We start from the raw sequence: 14,667 nt of genomic DNA on the forward strand, positions 1-14,667 counted from the left end.
CAGTAATGCTTCGCAAAAGTGTGGAGGGATGACCAAGTTGCAGCCTTGCAGATGTCAACCACAGGAACACCCCTAGCCAAGGCCGAAGAGGCCGACTTAGCTCTGGTAGAATGAGCTCTTATTCCATCAGGGGGTTCTTTCTTTGCCAGAGAGTAACACAGTTTAATGCAAAGAATGACCCACCTGGAGAGTGTTCTCTTGTGGACTGCCCTTCCTCTCCTCTTACCCACGTACCCGATGAAGAGTTGATCCTCCAACCTAAAATCCTTAGTTCTGTCCACGTATAAGCTCAGCGCTCTTCTCGGGTCTAAACGGTGCAGTCTTTCTTCCTCTTTCGAAGGATGAGGTGGAGGATAAAAAGAGGAAAGGGTAATAGTCTGGGCCATATGAAAGGGTGAAACAACCTTCGGCAAGAAAGCAGCCTTGGTCCTCAACACCACCTTATCCCCATAAAAAGATGTGTACGGGGGTTTAACAGATAGAACCTGCAGCTCTCTCACTCTTCTTGCTGAAGTAATTGCAACAAGGAAAACAGTCTTCAGAACCAATAACCTTAAAGGGCAAGAATGCATCGGCTCAAACGGCGAGCCCATAAGAAATGTTAAGACTAGATTTAAATCCCACTGAGGCATAATGAAAGGAGTGGGAGGAAATTTATTAATGAGACCTTTTAAAAGTCTTAGCACTATAGGAGATTTAATTAAAGAAGGTTGGTCTGGAAGGCATAGAAAGGCTGACAGGGCCGACAAATATCTCTTGACTGTAGCCACTGCACAACCCATCTGTGCCAGGGACAACGCAAAAGACAAGATATCTGATAAGTGGGCACATAAGGGATCAATTTGTTTCTCTCCACATCAAATCACAAATTTAGCCCACTTGTTAGCGTAGATAGATTTAGTGGAGTGTCGCCTGGCAGATAAAATAACATCCACTACCTCAGGTGGGAGAGAAAAGGAACTCAGGTTGCCCCGTTCAATCTCCAGGCATGAAGGTGCAGGCTCTGGAGGTGGGAGGTGTAAAACCTGCCGCTGCGACTGCGAGAGGAGGTCTGCCCTGAGCGGGAGACGGAGCGGGGGGCACAGAGAGAGTTGGAGAAGATCCGAATACCATACCCTTCTTGGCCAATCCGGAGCTATTAAGATGACTTGGGCCCGGTCTTGGCGAATTTTCCTCAAAACTAGAGGATTCAAAGGTATGGGGGGAAACGCGTAAAGCAACTGGTCACGCCAGGTCATCTGAAACGCATCCCCCAACGTTCCTTGCACCGGACACTGGAGGCTGCAGAACAACGGGCAGTGCGAGTTCTCCCGAGTGGCAAAAAGATCTATCCGAGGGATTCCCCACATCTGGAAGATTTGACGGACTAGATCCGGATGGAGACGCCACTCGTGATCGGTCGAGAAATGTCGACTGAGACTGTCCGCACGCACGTTCAAGACTCCGGCCAGATGGTTTGCTACCAAGCAAATCCGATGGTCCCTTGCCCAGGACCATAGCCGCAGAGCTTCTCTGCAGAGAAGGTACGACCCTACTCCTCCCTGTTTGTTGATATACCACATTGCGGTAGTATTGTCCGTCAGGACCTGAACCGACTGACCGCGAAGGGAAGGGAGGAAGGCCATGAGAGTCAGACGTATTGCCCGCAACTCCAACAGATTTATATGAAACATCTGTTCCACTGGAGACCAATGACCTTTGACCTCCAGGTCCCCCAGATGAGCTCCCCACCCTAGAGTGGAAGCATCCGTTATTACTGTGGTCACTGGCGGAGGTTGCGAGAACGGCCTTCCTTGGGAAAGATTGCCGTCCGCAATCCACCATTTTAAATCTGCCGCAGCGTCCCTGAAGATCTTTACCGATCCCTCGAGATCCCCTTTGTGTTGAGACCACTGCTTCTGGAGGCACCACTGAAGAGCCCTCATGTGCCAGCGAGCGTGAGCGACCAACAGAATGCAAGAAGCGAACAGACCGAGCAGACGCAGGACCTTGAGGACTGGAACGACCGCTCCACTTTGAAACATTGGAACCAACGCCTGAATGTCCTGAATCCGCTGAGGCGGAGGAAAGGCACGATTCAATGTTGTATCCAGAACTGCCCCTATGAACAGGAGGCGCTGAGAGGGCTCTAGGTGAGATTTGGGCACATTCACAGAAAAACCCAGGTCGAACAACAACTGGGTTGTCGACTGTAGGTGATGCAACACTATCTCCGGAGACTTGGCTTTGATCAACCAGTCGTCCAGGTAAGGAAATACCGCTATCCCCTTCCTTCTGAGCTATGCCGCAACCACCGCCATCACCTTTGTGAAGACTTAAGGTGCTGAAGTAAGACCAAACGGAAGGACCGCAAACTGATAGTGCTGCGACCCCACCCCAAACCGGAGATACTTCCTGTGTGACTTGAGTATCTGGATATGAAAGTAAGCATCCTGCAAGTCGACAGACACCATCCAATCTCCATTGTTCAGAACCAAAAGCACCTGAGCTAGGGTCAGCATCTTGAACTTCTCCTGTTTGAGGAACCAATTCAAAATCCTCAGGTCCAGGATTGGCCTCAACCGACCATCCTTCTTGGGGATCAGGAAGTATCTTGAATAACAACCCTGACCCCTCTCCTGCTCTGGAACCAACTCCACCGCGCCTTTTGAAAGGAGGACTTGAACCTCCTGTTCTAGTAACAGGAGATGCTCTTCTGAACAGTAGGATGGGCGGGGCGGGATGGGGGGAGGAAACTCCCGAAAGGGAAGGGCATAGCCTTTCCCCACAATGCTGGTGACCCAGGAGTCTGATGTTATAACCTCCCACTTGCGGAGAAAGTTCAATAACCTCCCCCCTACAGGAGTGGTATGAGAAGGAATTGGTGGAAGACTAAGGCTGCTTCCCATGCTGCACCCCTCCAGAGGAAGAGGAAGAGGCAGAGTGCTGCTGGGTGGCTCCCCTGGTTCGGACCCTACCCCTCCCCCTGTACGATCTGTAGGAGAGAGCAGTGGCGGGTTGTTGCTGAAATCTGCCTCGAAAGGAGGAGGATGAACCAAGACCAAACCCCCTAAATCTTCTAAAGAGTCTGGACGAAACAGAAGAGGAGGCCTGCAAGCCTAAAGACTTTGCCGTGGCCCTACTCTCCTTAAACCTCTCTAGGGCAGAGTCTGCCTTGGAGCCAAAAAGTTTATCCCCATCGAAGGGAAGATCCAACAGGGCTGACTGGACATCCGACGAGAAACAAGAGCTACGAAGCCAGGCTTGCCTCCTTGTAGCAACAGCAGTACCCATAGCCCTGGCTACAGAGTCAGTCGTATCCAGTCCAGACTGGATCACTTGGGTCGCCGAAGCTTGAGCATCGGAAACCAGGCTCAACACCTCCTGAGGCACCTCAGCATGGGACGACTTTATTTCATCCATCAGGGCGTAGATGTATCTTCCCAAAATACATGTAGCATTAGTAGATTTTAAAGCCATGCTACATGACGAAAAAGCCTTTTTGGAGGAATGATCCATCTTCTTTGAGTCTCTATCTGAAGGCACACCCGGAAAAGAACCTGGGGCAGACCGGGATGAACATTAAGCCTGAACCACCAGGCTCTCAGGGGTTGGGTGCCTGGACAGAAAGCCTGGGTCCGCAGGAGCCACTCGATATCTGCGAGCCACCGATGTATTAACTGCCAAAGATGACACCGGCTTCTTCCATATTTCCAGGATTCGATTTAACAGAGCCTCATTAAAAGGCAGAAGTTTCTCTGCAACCGTTGAAGCAGGATGTAATATTTCTGTTAAAATATTAGGCATAGGCTCAGACACCGGCAAAGGAAGGTCCAAAAAATCAGCTGCTTTCTTTATAACCGAGTGGAATGATGCAGCCTCCTCTGTATACTCTCCAGGCGATGTTAAGTCCCATTCTGGAGAAGTGTCCAAACCACTAGCTGTATCTAAACCATGGAGGTCCCCCAGAGGGTCCTCAATCTCTCCTTCCTCCAATGCCTGCTTCTGATATTCCTGCTCCTCAAGAAGGCGAAGAGCAAGCCTCCTTGAATGCAACCTGGCCTCAATTCTAGGCGTCGACATGGCTTCAGTAGACGTTGAAGCTTGACGCCGACCCTCTGATCCATCCGATGCCGGATCCATCGGCGCCGTGGACTTCTTTGGCGCCATACGAGGCAGAGGGCGGACAGGAGAAAGTTCTGGCGTCGGACCCACAGATCTACTCGGCGTTGCTGGTTGTGAAGCTGACGCCATAGGCGCCGGCGCCGAGCCCACATTTCCCATGGGAAGGAAGGGCATAAAAGGTGCCGGTCGTAACGGAGCCGGAGCACCCATGTTGAAGGCCAAGGGTCCCGAAGGACCAGCCGGTCCACCACCTGGAGCCATCTGCTGAAAGATTGAAAACATTGCATTCAAGAATGCGGAACTGTTGGCTCCTGGGGCCGGGAAAGCCGGATACTGAGGAGCCTGCCGAGGTGACATCGGCGCCGGCCCTGGCGTCTGAAAAGCTGGTGAGAACTCCTGACGCTGAGGAACCTCAAACACCGATGGCGGATTCACAGGCGACGTCGGTGAAGCTGGTGAAGATGCAAAAGGCGTCTGCGGCTGTGGAGAGATGGTGGGGCTCACTTCCCATGTTTTTCGGCGTCGAGCTGAAGGCGACCTCGAACGCGATCTCTCCCTACTCGACCGGCGCCGAGATTCACGACGACGCCGGGAGTCACGATGACGCCGATGAGACTTCGGAGAGGATGACTTGCGTTGATGCCGCTTTTCTTTTTTCTTAGACTTCGCCAAAAAGAGCTTTGCTTCTCGATCCTTTAACGCCTTCGGATTCATCCGTTGACAAGAGTCACATTTGTCAACGTTGTGGTCGGAGCTGAGACACCACAAACAGTCTGTATGTGGGTCCGTCACCGACATCTTGCCTCCGCACTCATTGCAGGGCTTAAAACCAGATTTTCTTTGCAACATTCTTTCTTTTCATCAAAGAAAGTAACAGCAACAATAACTGTAACTACGTAGAGTAGTAACAGTAGCTCCCTCGAAGAATAACCGTCGTTCAAATGGCACGGAAAAAAGGGCACTGACGTCGGCGAGGACCTCTTATTGCCTGTATGACATCAGACGGCGTCGCGTGGGCAATTGTGACGTCCTCGTCGACGTGCGGAAGCTAGGAAGAAGATTTCCGTTGAATGCTGGCGCAAGGGGAGAATTCAATAGGTGAGGAATCCACAGGTAGTTGTATCCATCAGAAATTGTGATTTTAGCACTGTAAACCTTTTGTTGATGTCATTTTCAGGGGAAAAAAACCACAAGCTTTCTTCTGCAGCCCTCTTTTCCCTTTTTTTTTTTTTTTTTTTTTTAAAGCGAAATCTTTGCTGTATTTGGGCTAATTTCTTGGTCTCCCTCAGGGGAACCCACAAACTCTGGGTACCCCTAGAATTCCTAAAATGTTGGGAAAAAAAACGCAAATTTGGCATGGATAGCTTATGTGGACAAAATGTTATGAGGGCCTATGTGCAAACTGCCCCAAATAGCCAAAATAAGGCTCGGCACAGGAGGGGAAAAGGCCTGGTAGAAAAGGGGTTAAAAAAAGGGAAAAACAGAAAAAGGATACGTTTTTCAGAAATATGTGCTGCAAAATAAAAATTACTTTATAAAAAAGCTAACTCAGACATGTTGGTCTGCTGACCCCAGCAGGCTTCTATCCTTGTGATGACCTGTAATAAGAGTGATTCGCAGTATGCCACCAACCTCATTAATATTCATGAGGTAAGGTGGATTGCGACCCACTCCAACTCTTAGTTTTGTCAACTGACCTATTCATACATACGAGAAACCTGCTATTTTCTCCGACCTTAAAGGAGGTGGGTTTGCAGAGTAGTTTAGTGTTCAGAAAAAGTCCAATTGAGACCACTTTTTACAGCCAGATTATTAGAACATGGGGTTTGTTTCTGGAAAAGAAAGTAATCAGGTGCAATGACATGCGGGGAGTTTTCTCCTTTCATTCAGGGCTATTGTTATGTTTCCTGGCCTAGACCACAGTTTATTACATGGTAGTCCCAGGCAGTGCTTAATTTGTAAATAAAAAGGTGCCGGTGCCCAAAGCCTTCCTCTTAAACACACAGCTGCTGTATTTAAATGTGCGAGCAAATCCTTAAGTCGTCTCGGGCCTCTTCAATCCATTTAGAGCCACTCCCCATCCCTTCAGCTCACTCTTGCAGGACAAATAGATATGATGATGCATTTCACCCTTATATACAACGTTAAATACTGATTTTGCATTTGGTGTAATTGCACGTAATTTTCCCGAATTTGTTAATACTAAAGTGAAAGCAAATTACATAAATTTGTAAAGAGACTGCTCAAGTCTTCAACTCCGAGGATGCGCACCAACACAATATACGGAGCATGTGCTGGTTAAATTTGTTAATGAAATGTTCGGTATTGCAAAAGTTAGTGGAGAAAAGTATCACTGCACGGGGTACGTTTTATGGTGCCTGGGTTTTGCAAATGACTAAATCGACTGCCCTAAGGAAGGTCCATCTGCCCTTCTTCACTTGGTTGATAATTTCCTTTTGCAGTACAATTGGGTGTGATATCTGTCTCATTTCACATGCAAATGGAGGAGTCAACCGCATAAAGATATTAAGATAAACCTTTGACTTTCTGTTTGAGGTATGCCAGGCAACTGATTGACCTTATCAGAAGACCAAACTATCAGATTAGCAGTCAGTTTGAGTCAGCCCCGCATTACTACTTACATTTTTAAATATGTTCATGTATGCCTCTATGGGGATTTTTCTTTAATGTGTGCGCTGATTGGTGTACCGAGCAGTGTTCTTATGGAAAACAGACTTAACACCTAAAGGCATCATTCAGAAATTGCATTGGGCAAAGAGATAATGCTTTCTTCATTCTGTACTAATACAACTTAATTTACCTTGTGCAGGACAGAAAAGACTATGCAAACATTTTTAAATTAAGTTTTCCAGCGATTCCATTTCAAGAAACCCAGGAAAACGTAAAAGGCTTTGAACAGCTCCTCAAAGCAAATGAAGAGGATAATGAAATCGCTAAAGTAATCAAGACACAACTTGGGTAAGATATTTTACTTAAATTTAGTAAACGATTTCCGAGCTGGAAGAAGTTGCATTATTTCCCAAAGGCAGGAGATTCTGGGATCTCTACAGGATTTAAAAAGTCCAAAGTGGATGTGTGTAAATTTGTTTCTGAAATTCCATGCAGATATCTATGATTGACCTTTGGGGGATGGCTGCAGGCACATAGTTGTGGTCATATGTCACTTGGAAACTTCTCTTTTAATATTTATCTCCTGGAATTGGGTCTTGGGGTCACTGGGCTTTGGTGTAAGTTGTCCTTTAACCATAATTGTGATGCGTATCATGACATCTTAAACTCCATTATAGAATCAGTGCTTCTGTTTCTGCAAAGTTCCGAAAAGGGCCTCTGCAGCCGTAGCTAGCAGTGCAACGTGATAATGCAAGTAATATGGCTCTCGGGGTTCTGGCTTGGACTATAAAACCTTTAAAATTCACTAGTTATGGGGCACACAAAGCACGCCATAACTAATGCAGCCTGTCATTCTTTACTCCTGTAAGACTGTCTTTTTTTAATGTGCCATTGGCAGATAGGTGCTTTGAGCGTGGCGTGAAGCAACCTGGGTGCGGCACAAACCATAACTGGAAAATGTCACTGGTTTTATGTGTTTGAGGCAAATTCATGTCTGAAACCGTATTTCTTCTAGTGAATTTCTAGGTTTATTTTAATGATTCACGTTTTCCCAAATCCCACTATGCACAGACTTCGGATATAAGTAATGCCTGCAAGCTCAATATTCTGAGGATAGTGACTTTGTAACAGAAGAAATGTTCTCTGACTCCGGCAACTCACTGTACTTCAAGTGAGGTTTGCTTATAATTTTGTGGAAGGGCACTTCCATCTTCGAAATGTGGAGGCACGAACATTTTCACACATTTTAGTGTTCAGTCCAGCCTCCTTTAGTGCTTTGTAGCTAACCAGCTAATAATTGGTTAGTAAATGACATGGTATGCAATGGAATTTTAAACATGTTTAGTCCGCTCAAAGGATTTTACTGCAGATTAACATGATTTTCCATCTATTTATTTTTCAGCATGAATTTTTCGAACGTTTGGAGAATGGTTCATGATGCAAGGATTTCGACAGGGTTAGAATATTCTTGCAGAGAGTCACGCAAAAGCCTCCTTCTAGCCCTTGCTGTAGATTCCAGTGAAAAGGTATTCCCTCGTATTTGCTGTATTGAGCAATTGCCCTTTGTCATTGCATTGGTTAAAATCTCTCTTCAGCATTGCAACTTGAAAACTGTTTTTCATTAATTAGTGCCCCTGAAACATTTTGACGCTACCCTTATGGCAATTGCGATAAACCTTTTCAAAGTAATTTCAAAACTTGTGAAGATTGCAGGCTCGGTTTGTGGAGAGTGCCATCTGCACAACAATCTAGTAGCTAAGCTAAGAAATGCAGTCACAGACTGGAATGGGCAGTTAGTAGAGTTATACAAAGTGGCTGCTGCCACAAGCCATTGCTTAGCAAAATAAATGCATATTTTATTCCGGCCTATTCGACAATAGCTCATTGGAATTAAAACTTTAATATGTTTCCCTGCCCACTGCAAACAGAAGTGGTGGTAAACCTTTTAACCTATATTTGTTTTCTTGAGGTGAAATAAGAGCCAAGTGCATTTGTCTGTTTTACCTGGATAGCTGTGCTGCTGCAAATCACATTGCGCTAATTGCAATAAATTTTATATCACAAGATTAAAACTGTTAGACGTGTCAGCCTTAGGGTGGTCACCCCTAACTTTTTGCCTGCCTCCTCTTTTTAGATACTGTTTTTGCTGGCTAAGCAGTGCTAAAGTGCATATGCTCTCTCCCTTTAAACATGATAACATCGGATCATACCCAATAGGATTATTTAATTTACTTATAAGTCCCTAGTAAAAGCACTATATGTGCCCAGGGCCTGTAGATTAAATGCTGCTAGTGGGCCTGCAGCACTGATTGTGCCACCCACTTAAGTAGCTCCTTAACCTTGTCTCAGGCCTGCCATTGCAAGGCCTGTGTGTGCAGTTTCACTGCCAATTCGACTTGGCATTTGAAAGTACTTGCCAAGCCTAAAACTCCCCTTTTTCTACATATAAGACACCCCTAAGAAATGCCCTAAGTAAACCATAGGGCAGAGTGCTGTGTAGGCAAAAGGCAGGACATGTACCTGTGTAGTTTACATGTCCTCGTAGTGTAAAACTCCTAAATTCGTTTTTACACTGCTGTGAGGCTTGCTCGCTTCATAGGTTAACATTGGGGCTACCCTCATATACTGTTTGAGTGGTAGCTGCTGATCTGAAAGGAGTAGGAAGGCCATATTTAGTATGGCCAGAATGGTGATACAAAATCCTGCTGACTGGTGAAACTGGATTTAATATTACTATTTTAGAAATGCCACTTTTAGAAAGGGAGCATTTCTCTGCACATAAATCCTTCTGTGCCTTACAATCCACGTCTGGCTGGGTTCAGTTGACAGCTCCCTTGTACATTCACTCAGACACACCCCAAACACAGGATACTTAGCCACACTTGCATACATCTGCATTTTGAATGGGTCTTCCTGGGCTGGGAGGGTGGAGGGCCTGACACTTACATGTCAAAGGACAGTAGCCTGCCCTCACACAAAGGACTGCCACCCCCCCTACTCGGACCGTGGCAGACAGGATTGAACTGAAAGGGGACCTTGTGCACTTCCAAGCCACTATTTGAAGTCTCCCCGACTTCAAAGGCACATTTGAGTATTTAAACAGGGCTGCTGCCCGTAACAACTCAGACACCTCCTGGAGAAGAGAACCTGAACCAGAATCTGCAGCCTGCCCAGAAGTACTGCCTGGCTGCCTAAAGGACTCACCTGACGGCTTTCTGTGAAGGACTGCTGCCTTGCTGTTGCCCCGCTGCCATGCTGTTCTCTGGCTGTGTGAGAAGTGCTTTCCAAGGGCTTGGATAGAGCTTGCCTCCTGCTCCCTGAAGTCTCAGAACCAAAAAGACTTCGGCCCTCATTACAACCCTGGCAGTAAATGCTGTTTACCGCTGTGCCGACGGCCGCCAAGATACTGTGACCGCGGCGGTAATCCGCCACGGGTATTATCACCCACACAGAGAATACTGCCACAATACAGACACCCACACAAGTCCGCCACAGCAAAGGTCAGTGATAAAATGGCGATAGCAAAACCCACACCGTCCCGCCAACAGGAATACGCCCAAAGTATCATGACCCACGAATCAACAATGCGGTCTTTCAACCACGGTAAACCATTGGCGGTACACACCGCCACGCTCAAAATGCACACACACTTACAAAACCACACCACATTGGACAATTCAAAATACTCACAACTGACACACACACACACACCACACCCTCACACTCATACCACTATAAAACACACACCCACACTACCTACAACCTCTTACAACGAAAAAAAAGAGATCAAGCAAAGAGCACACACTTAATCAGAGGCACAGAACACCATCACCCAGACACCATCCAAGCACATCACAGTATACATCCCAACACATCACCCCACACATCACCTCGCACATCCACACACATATCAGCCACACCACATCCATGGCACCCCAAACACACCGGGTTTTCAGAGGATGAGCTAAGGGTCATGGTGGAGGAAATCATCCGGGTAGAGCCACAGCTATTCGGATCACAGGTGCAGCAGACATCCATTGCAAGGAAGCTGGAGCTATGGCGGAGAATCGTGGACAGGGTCAACGCCGTGGGACAGCACCCAAGAACCAGGGATGACATCAGGAAGAGGTGGAACGACCTACGCGGAAGGTGCGTTCCGTGGTTTCAAGACACCAGATTACTGTACAGAGGACTGGCGATGGACCCCCATCTACCCCCCCACCACTAACAACATGGGAGGAGCATGTCTTGCCGATCATGCATCCTGAGGGCCTTGCAAGAGTAGCAGGAGGACTGGACTCTGGTCGGTCAAATCTTTACCATTATATCCCCCACCCTACCTACATGCCATCACATACGCCCACCCGTACCCTCACTCCCATCACTCCATTACCTCACATATACCCCACCATCACAACCCATCCATCCCAATACCAAGCCCTGCATGCAACAACAATGCATGGACACCCATCACAGACCTGCATGGACACACATCACCACAGCATGCCCAGTAGAGAGACTCACCCAGCCCATATAATCAGCACTCACACAAGGCCAAGGCGGCAGGGAAAGCACAATTATACAGGGAAACACACCCATTGCACAAGATGGCACACACAGATACAATAACAATGCATTTGCATCCCAACAGGACCCCTACCCAATGTCACCAGAGAGGAGGTGCCACCAACATCCAGCCCCCCCACCAGAAGAGGCCCACAGTGATGACAGCAGCTCTGCACGCCTGGATCATGATGACCAATCTGGCCCATCAGGGACCTCTGGACAGTCGGTTTCCCTGCCGCAGTCCCAACCCACCACAGAGCCTCCGCCCTCAAGAAACACCAGCACAGCACCCACCCAGCAAGCCCATGCCATTGTCCCCAGGACATGTCAATCAGCAGTGTGTCCACCACTACAGGGACCCCAGGCAACCCCATAAACGCAGGACGATCAGGGCAGGACGATCAGGGACCTGGGGTCAGTGGCAGTGGGCACCCCGTTCAGGGGACAGAGGCACAGCACAGCAGGGAAGCTGGGAGGACTGCTGTGCGACAGGAGGAGGACAGGCCCAGGGAACCAACCCTCCACGAGGCACTCTCAAACATCATGGGAGCATACCACCATTCCCAGGAGACCATGGGCACGGTACTGGCCAAGTTACAGGAGGCCCTACAGCTGCAGGAGGGACAGTACCTGGGGAACAGGGAGGACCTCACAAAAATTTACACCGTCCTGGTCACCATAGCAGGGGTGCTGGCTGACATGGGCAAGACCATGAGGGAGGCAGTGGCACAACAAAGGGCCCCTGACACTAGCCAAACCGAGGAACAGCCTTCCGCCGGCGCTAGTGGACAGGAGGCCCGCCACAGGACCAACAGGCCACCAGCACCCCACCTCCTGCAGAAGGAGAACCACCCCGCAAACAGTCCCTGAGATCCAGACAGAAGACAGAGAACATTGCCAAGACCCCCGCCAGGAAATAGGACTCTCCTGATTGTCACCCTTCTGTCCCACTCTGTCACCCTGTCCACCTTGAACTGCCATTACTCCCCTTCCTATGCCCCATTGGACAATGCACCTGTGATACCAATAGACTGGACTCTACCCTGGACCTTCCTCAACCATCACGCCAGCCCCTTGCACTTACCCCCATACTATTTAGCACAAGAAATAAACACCATTGAAATATAAACCATACTAGACTCAGTGTAATGATTGGAAAGGTGTATTCTTACAACATTCTCAAAGCATTGCAACGTCTATGTTCATTGAATTATACCACAGATTGATAGTTGGTGGGCAGCAGTACATATAGCAGGACCAAGAATGGGGTACACTGATCACTGGTCAGTGGCCATAGACAGAGAGTAAGAGGCTGCCATGTACAATGTCCAAAGGTATACTGAAATGTGAAGTTGAATTACAGACACCTACCTGTGTGTCACTGGAAGTACTGCTGTATAATGTTTGTTCTGTTGTCCACATCTTCTTCATCTGCCTCATCTTCCTCACTCTCCGCAGGCTCCACCACTGCCACAAGACCATCACCAGGCTCATCCTCCAGGAGAAAAGGCACCTGGCGTCTCAAGGCCAGCTTTTGCAACATACAGCATGCCACGATGATCTGGCACACCTTCTTGAGTGAGTAGTACAGGGATCCACCTGTCAGATGGAGGCCAAAGGTCCTCTCAATAATCCTCCTTGTTCGCCCATGTGCCTCATTGTAATGTTCCTCTGCCCTTGTCCTGGGATTCCTCACTGGAGTCAGTAGCCATGAGAGGTTAGGGTAACCAGAGTCCCCTGTAAATATTGAGGGACAGCTGTTAGACACACACTAACCCTTAGGGACAACCCCATACTCAGATTCTAACTTATACTGTGTGGGGACCTTGGCCTCACCTAATAACCACACCCGGTGCCTCTGGAGTTGCACCATCACATAAGGGATTCTGCTATTCGTCAAGACATAGGCGTCATACACTGAGCCAGGATATTTGGCATTCACATGGGAGATGTACTGGTCTGCCAAACACACCATTTGCACATTCATCGAATGATAGCTTTTTCTATTCCTGTAGAGCTGTTCATTTCTGCGGGAGGGACAAATGCCACATGTGTACCATCAATGGCACCAATGATGTTGTGGATATGTCCCAGGGCATAGAAGTCAGCTTTCACTGTGGCCAAATCCTCCACCTGTGGGAAGACGATGTAGCTGCACATGTGTTTCAGCAGGGCAGACAACACTCTGGTCAACACGTTGGAGAACATTGGCTGAGACATCCCTGATGCCATGGCCACTGTAGTTTGGAAGGAGCCACTTGCCAGGAAATGGAGCACTGACAGGACCTGCACTAGAGGGGGGATTCCTGTGGGCTGGCGGATAGCTGACATCAGGTCTGGCTCCAATTGGGCACACAGTTCTTGGATTGTGGCACGATCAAGTCTGTATGTGATGGTAATGTGTCTGTCCTCCATTATCGACAGGTCCACCAGGGGTCTGTACACCGGAGGATGCCGCCATCTCATCATCTTCCTCAGCGGTTGTAGCCTATGGAGGAGAACGGTGAGCAGAAGGTCATTTTCCACATAGATGGCACAACTGTTTTTGAATTAATGTCACAGAAGCAGTGTGTGAATTTGAGAGTCAGTATATGTGCCAATATGTGCTGTGACGCAGTTAGGTGCCATGCTATGTGCCCCCCTGAAATGGTGGCTGCCTGACCTGTAAGGAGGGACAAGGGGAAATGAGGTAACTGCGCTGGCGTTGTGCTGTGTCATTACTCTACGATCCTCCGGACAAACAGGTGAGTACACTGTGAGCATGATATGTGGGCAATGCCTGTTTGGAGTGGTGTGGATGTAAGCCACATATTGGTGGGTGCTAAGGCGTCCTGGCCTGAATGCTGCATGAGAGGTGATCAGTGTATGTGCATCAGGGCATGGGTGGGAACTGGTGGGCAATGAGTATGACGGTCCGGACGAGTGAGTAATTACATTTTTCGCTGTCTTCGCCCTCTAGGTCAGTGCCCACCAGAAAAAGGGTATTTGGAGTGCCATTGCCAAGGAGGTGGGGACCCTGGGGGTCTATCACAGGTGGTGCACACACTGCCACAAGAGATGGGAGGACCTGCGCAGCTGGACCAAGAAGACGGCGGAGGTTGCGCATCCTGGTGGTGGCCTACCTGGAGTTGGATGGGCGCTTGAGGGCATCACAGCAGCCACAATGGGGTGAGTACAGATTCAGAAAGCTGACTTTGCGCGCTTTAGGAACTAGCTGGGTGAGGGATGTGGGCTGTGGGTGCCCCTAGGCCAGGGCGATCATATCAGGGTAGGTCCCTTGTTTGCAGGCTCTGAAGCACTCCTACCCCAATGGTACAAGTGGCCAACTACTACTGGGCAGGGTCCTGTGGCTGGCATTAGGCATTG

General features: G+C 48.5%; 1 protein-coding gene across 1 annotated transcript in view; it reads left to right on the top strand.

Moving 5' to 3' along the window:
• The window catches only part of CLBA1 (clathrin binding box of aftiphilin containing 1), a 139,180-nt gene that overhangs the window by 67,155 nt on the left and 57,358 nt on the right, over positions 1-14,667 (top strand). The window contains exons 3-4 of the mRNA XM_069207325.1: positions 6,935-7,083; positions 8,138-8,261. Coding sequence (XP_069063426.1) covers positions 6,935-7,083; positions 8,138-8,261 — 273 coding nt within the window. The remainder of the gene's footprint in view (positions 1-6,934; positions 7,084-8,137; positions 8,262-14,667) is intronic.

Source organism: Pleurodeles waltl, chromosome 9, assembly GCF_031143425.1.
Source record: "Pleurodeles waltl isolate 20211129_DDA chromosome 9, aPleWal1.hap1.20221129, whole genome shotgun sequence".
NCBI classification, from domain to species: Eukaryota; Metazoa; Chordata; class Amphibia; order Caudata; family Salamandridae; genus Pleurodeles; species Pleurodeles waltl.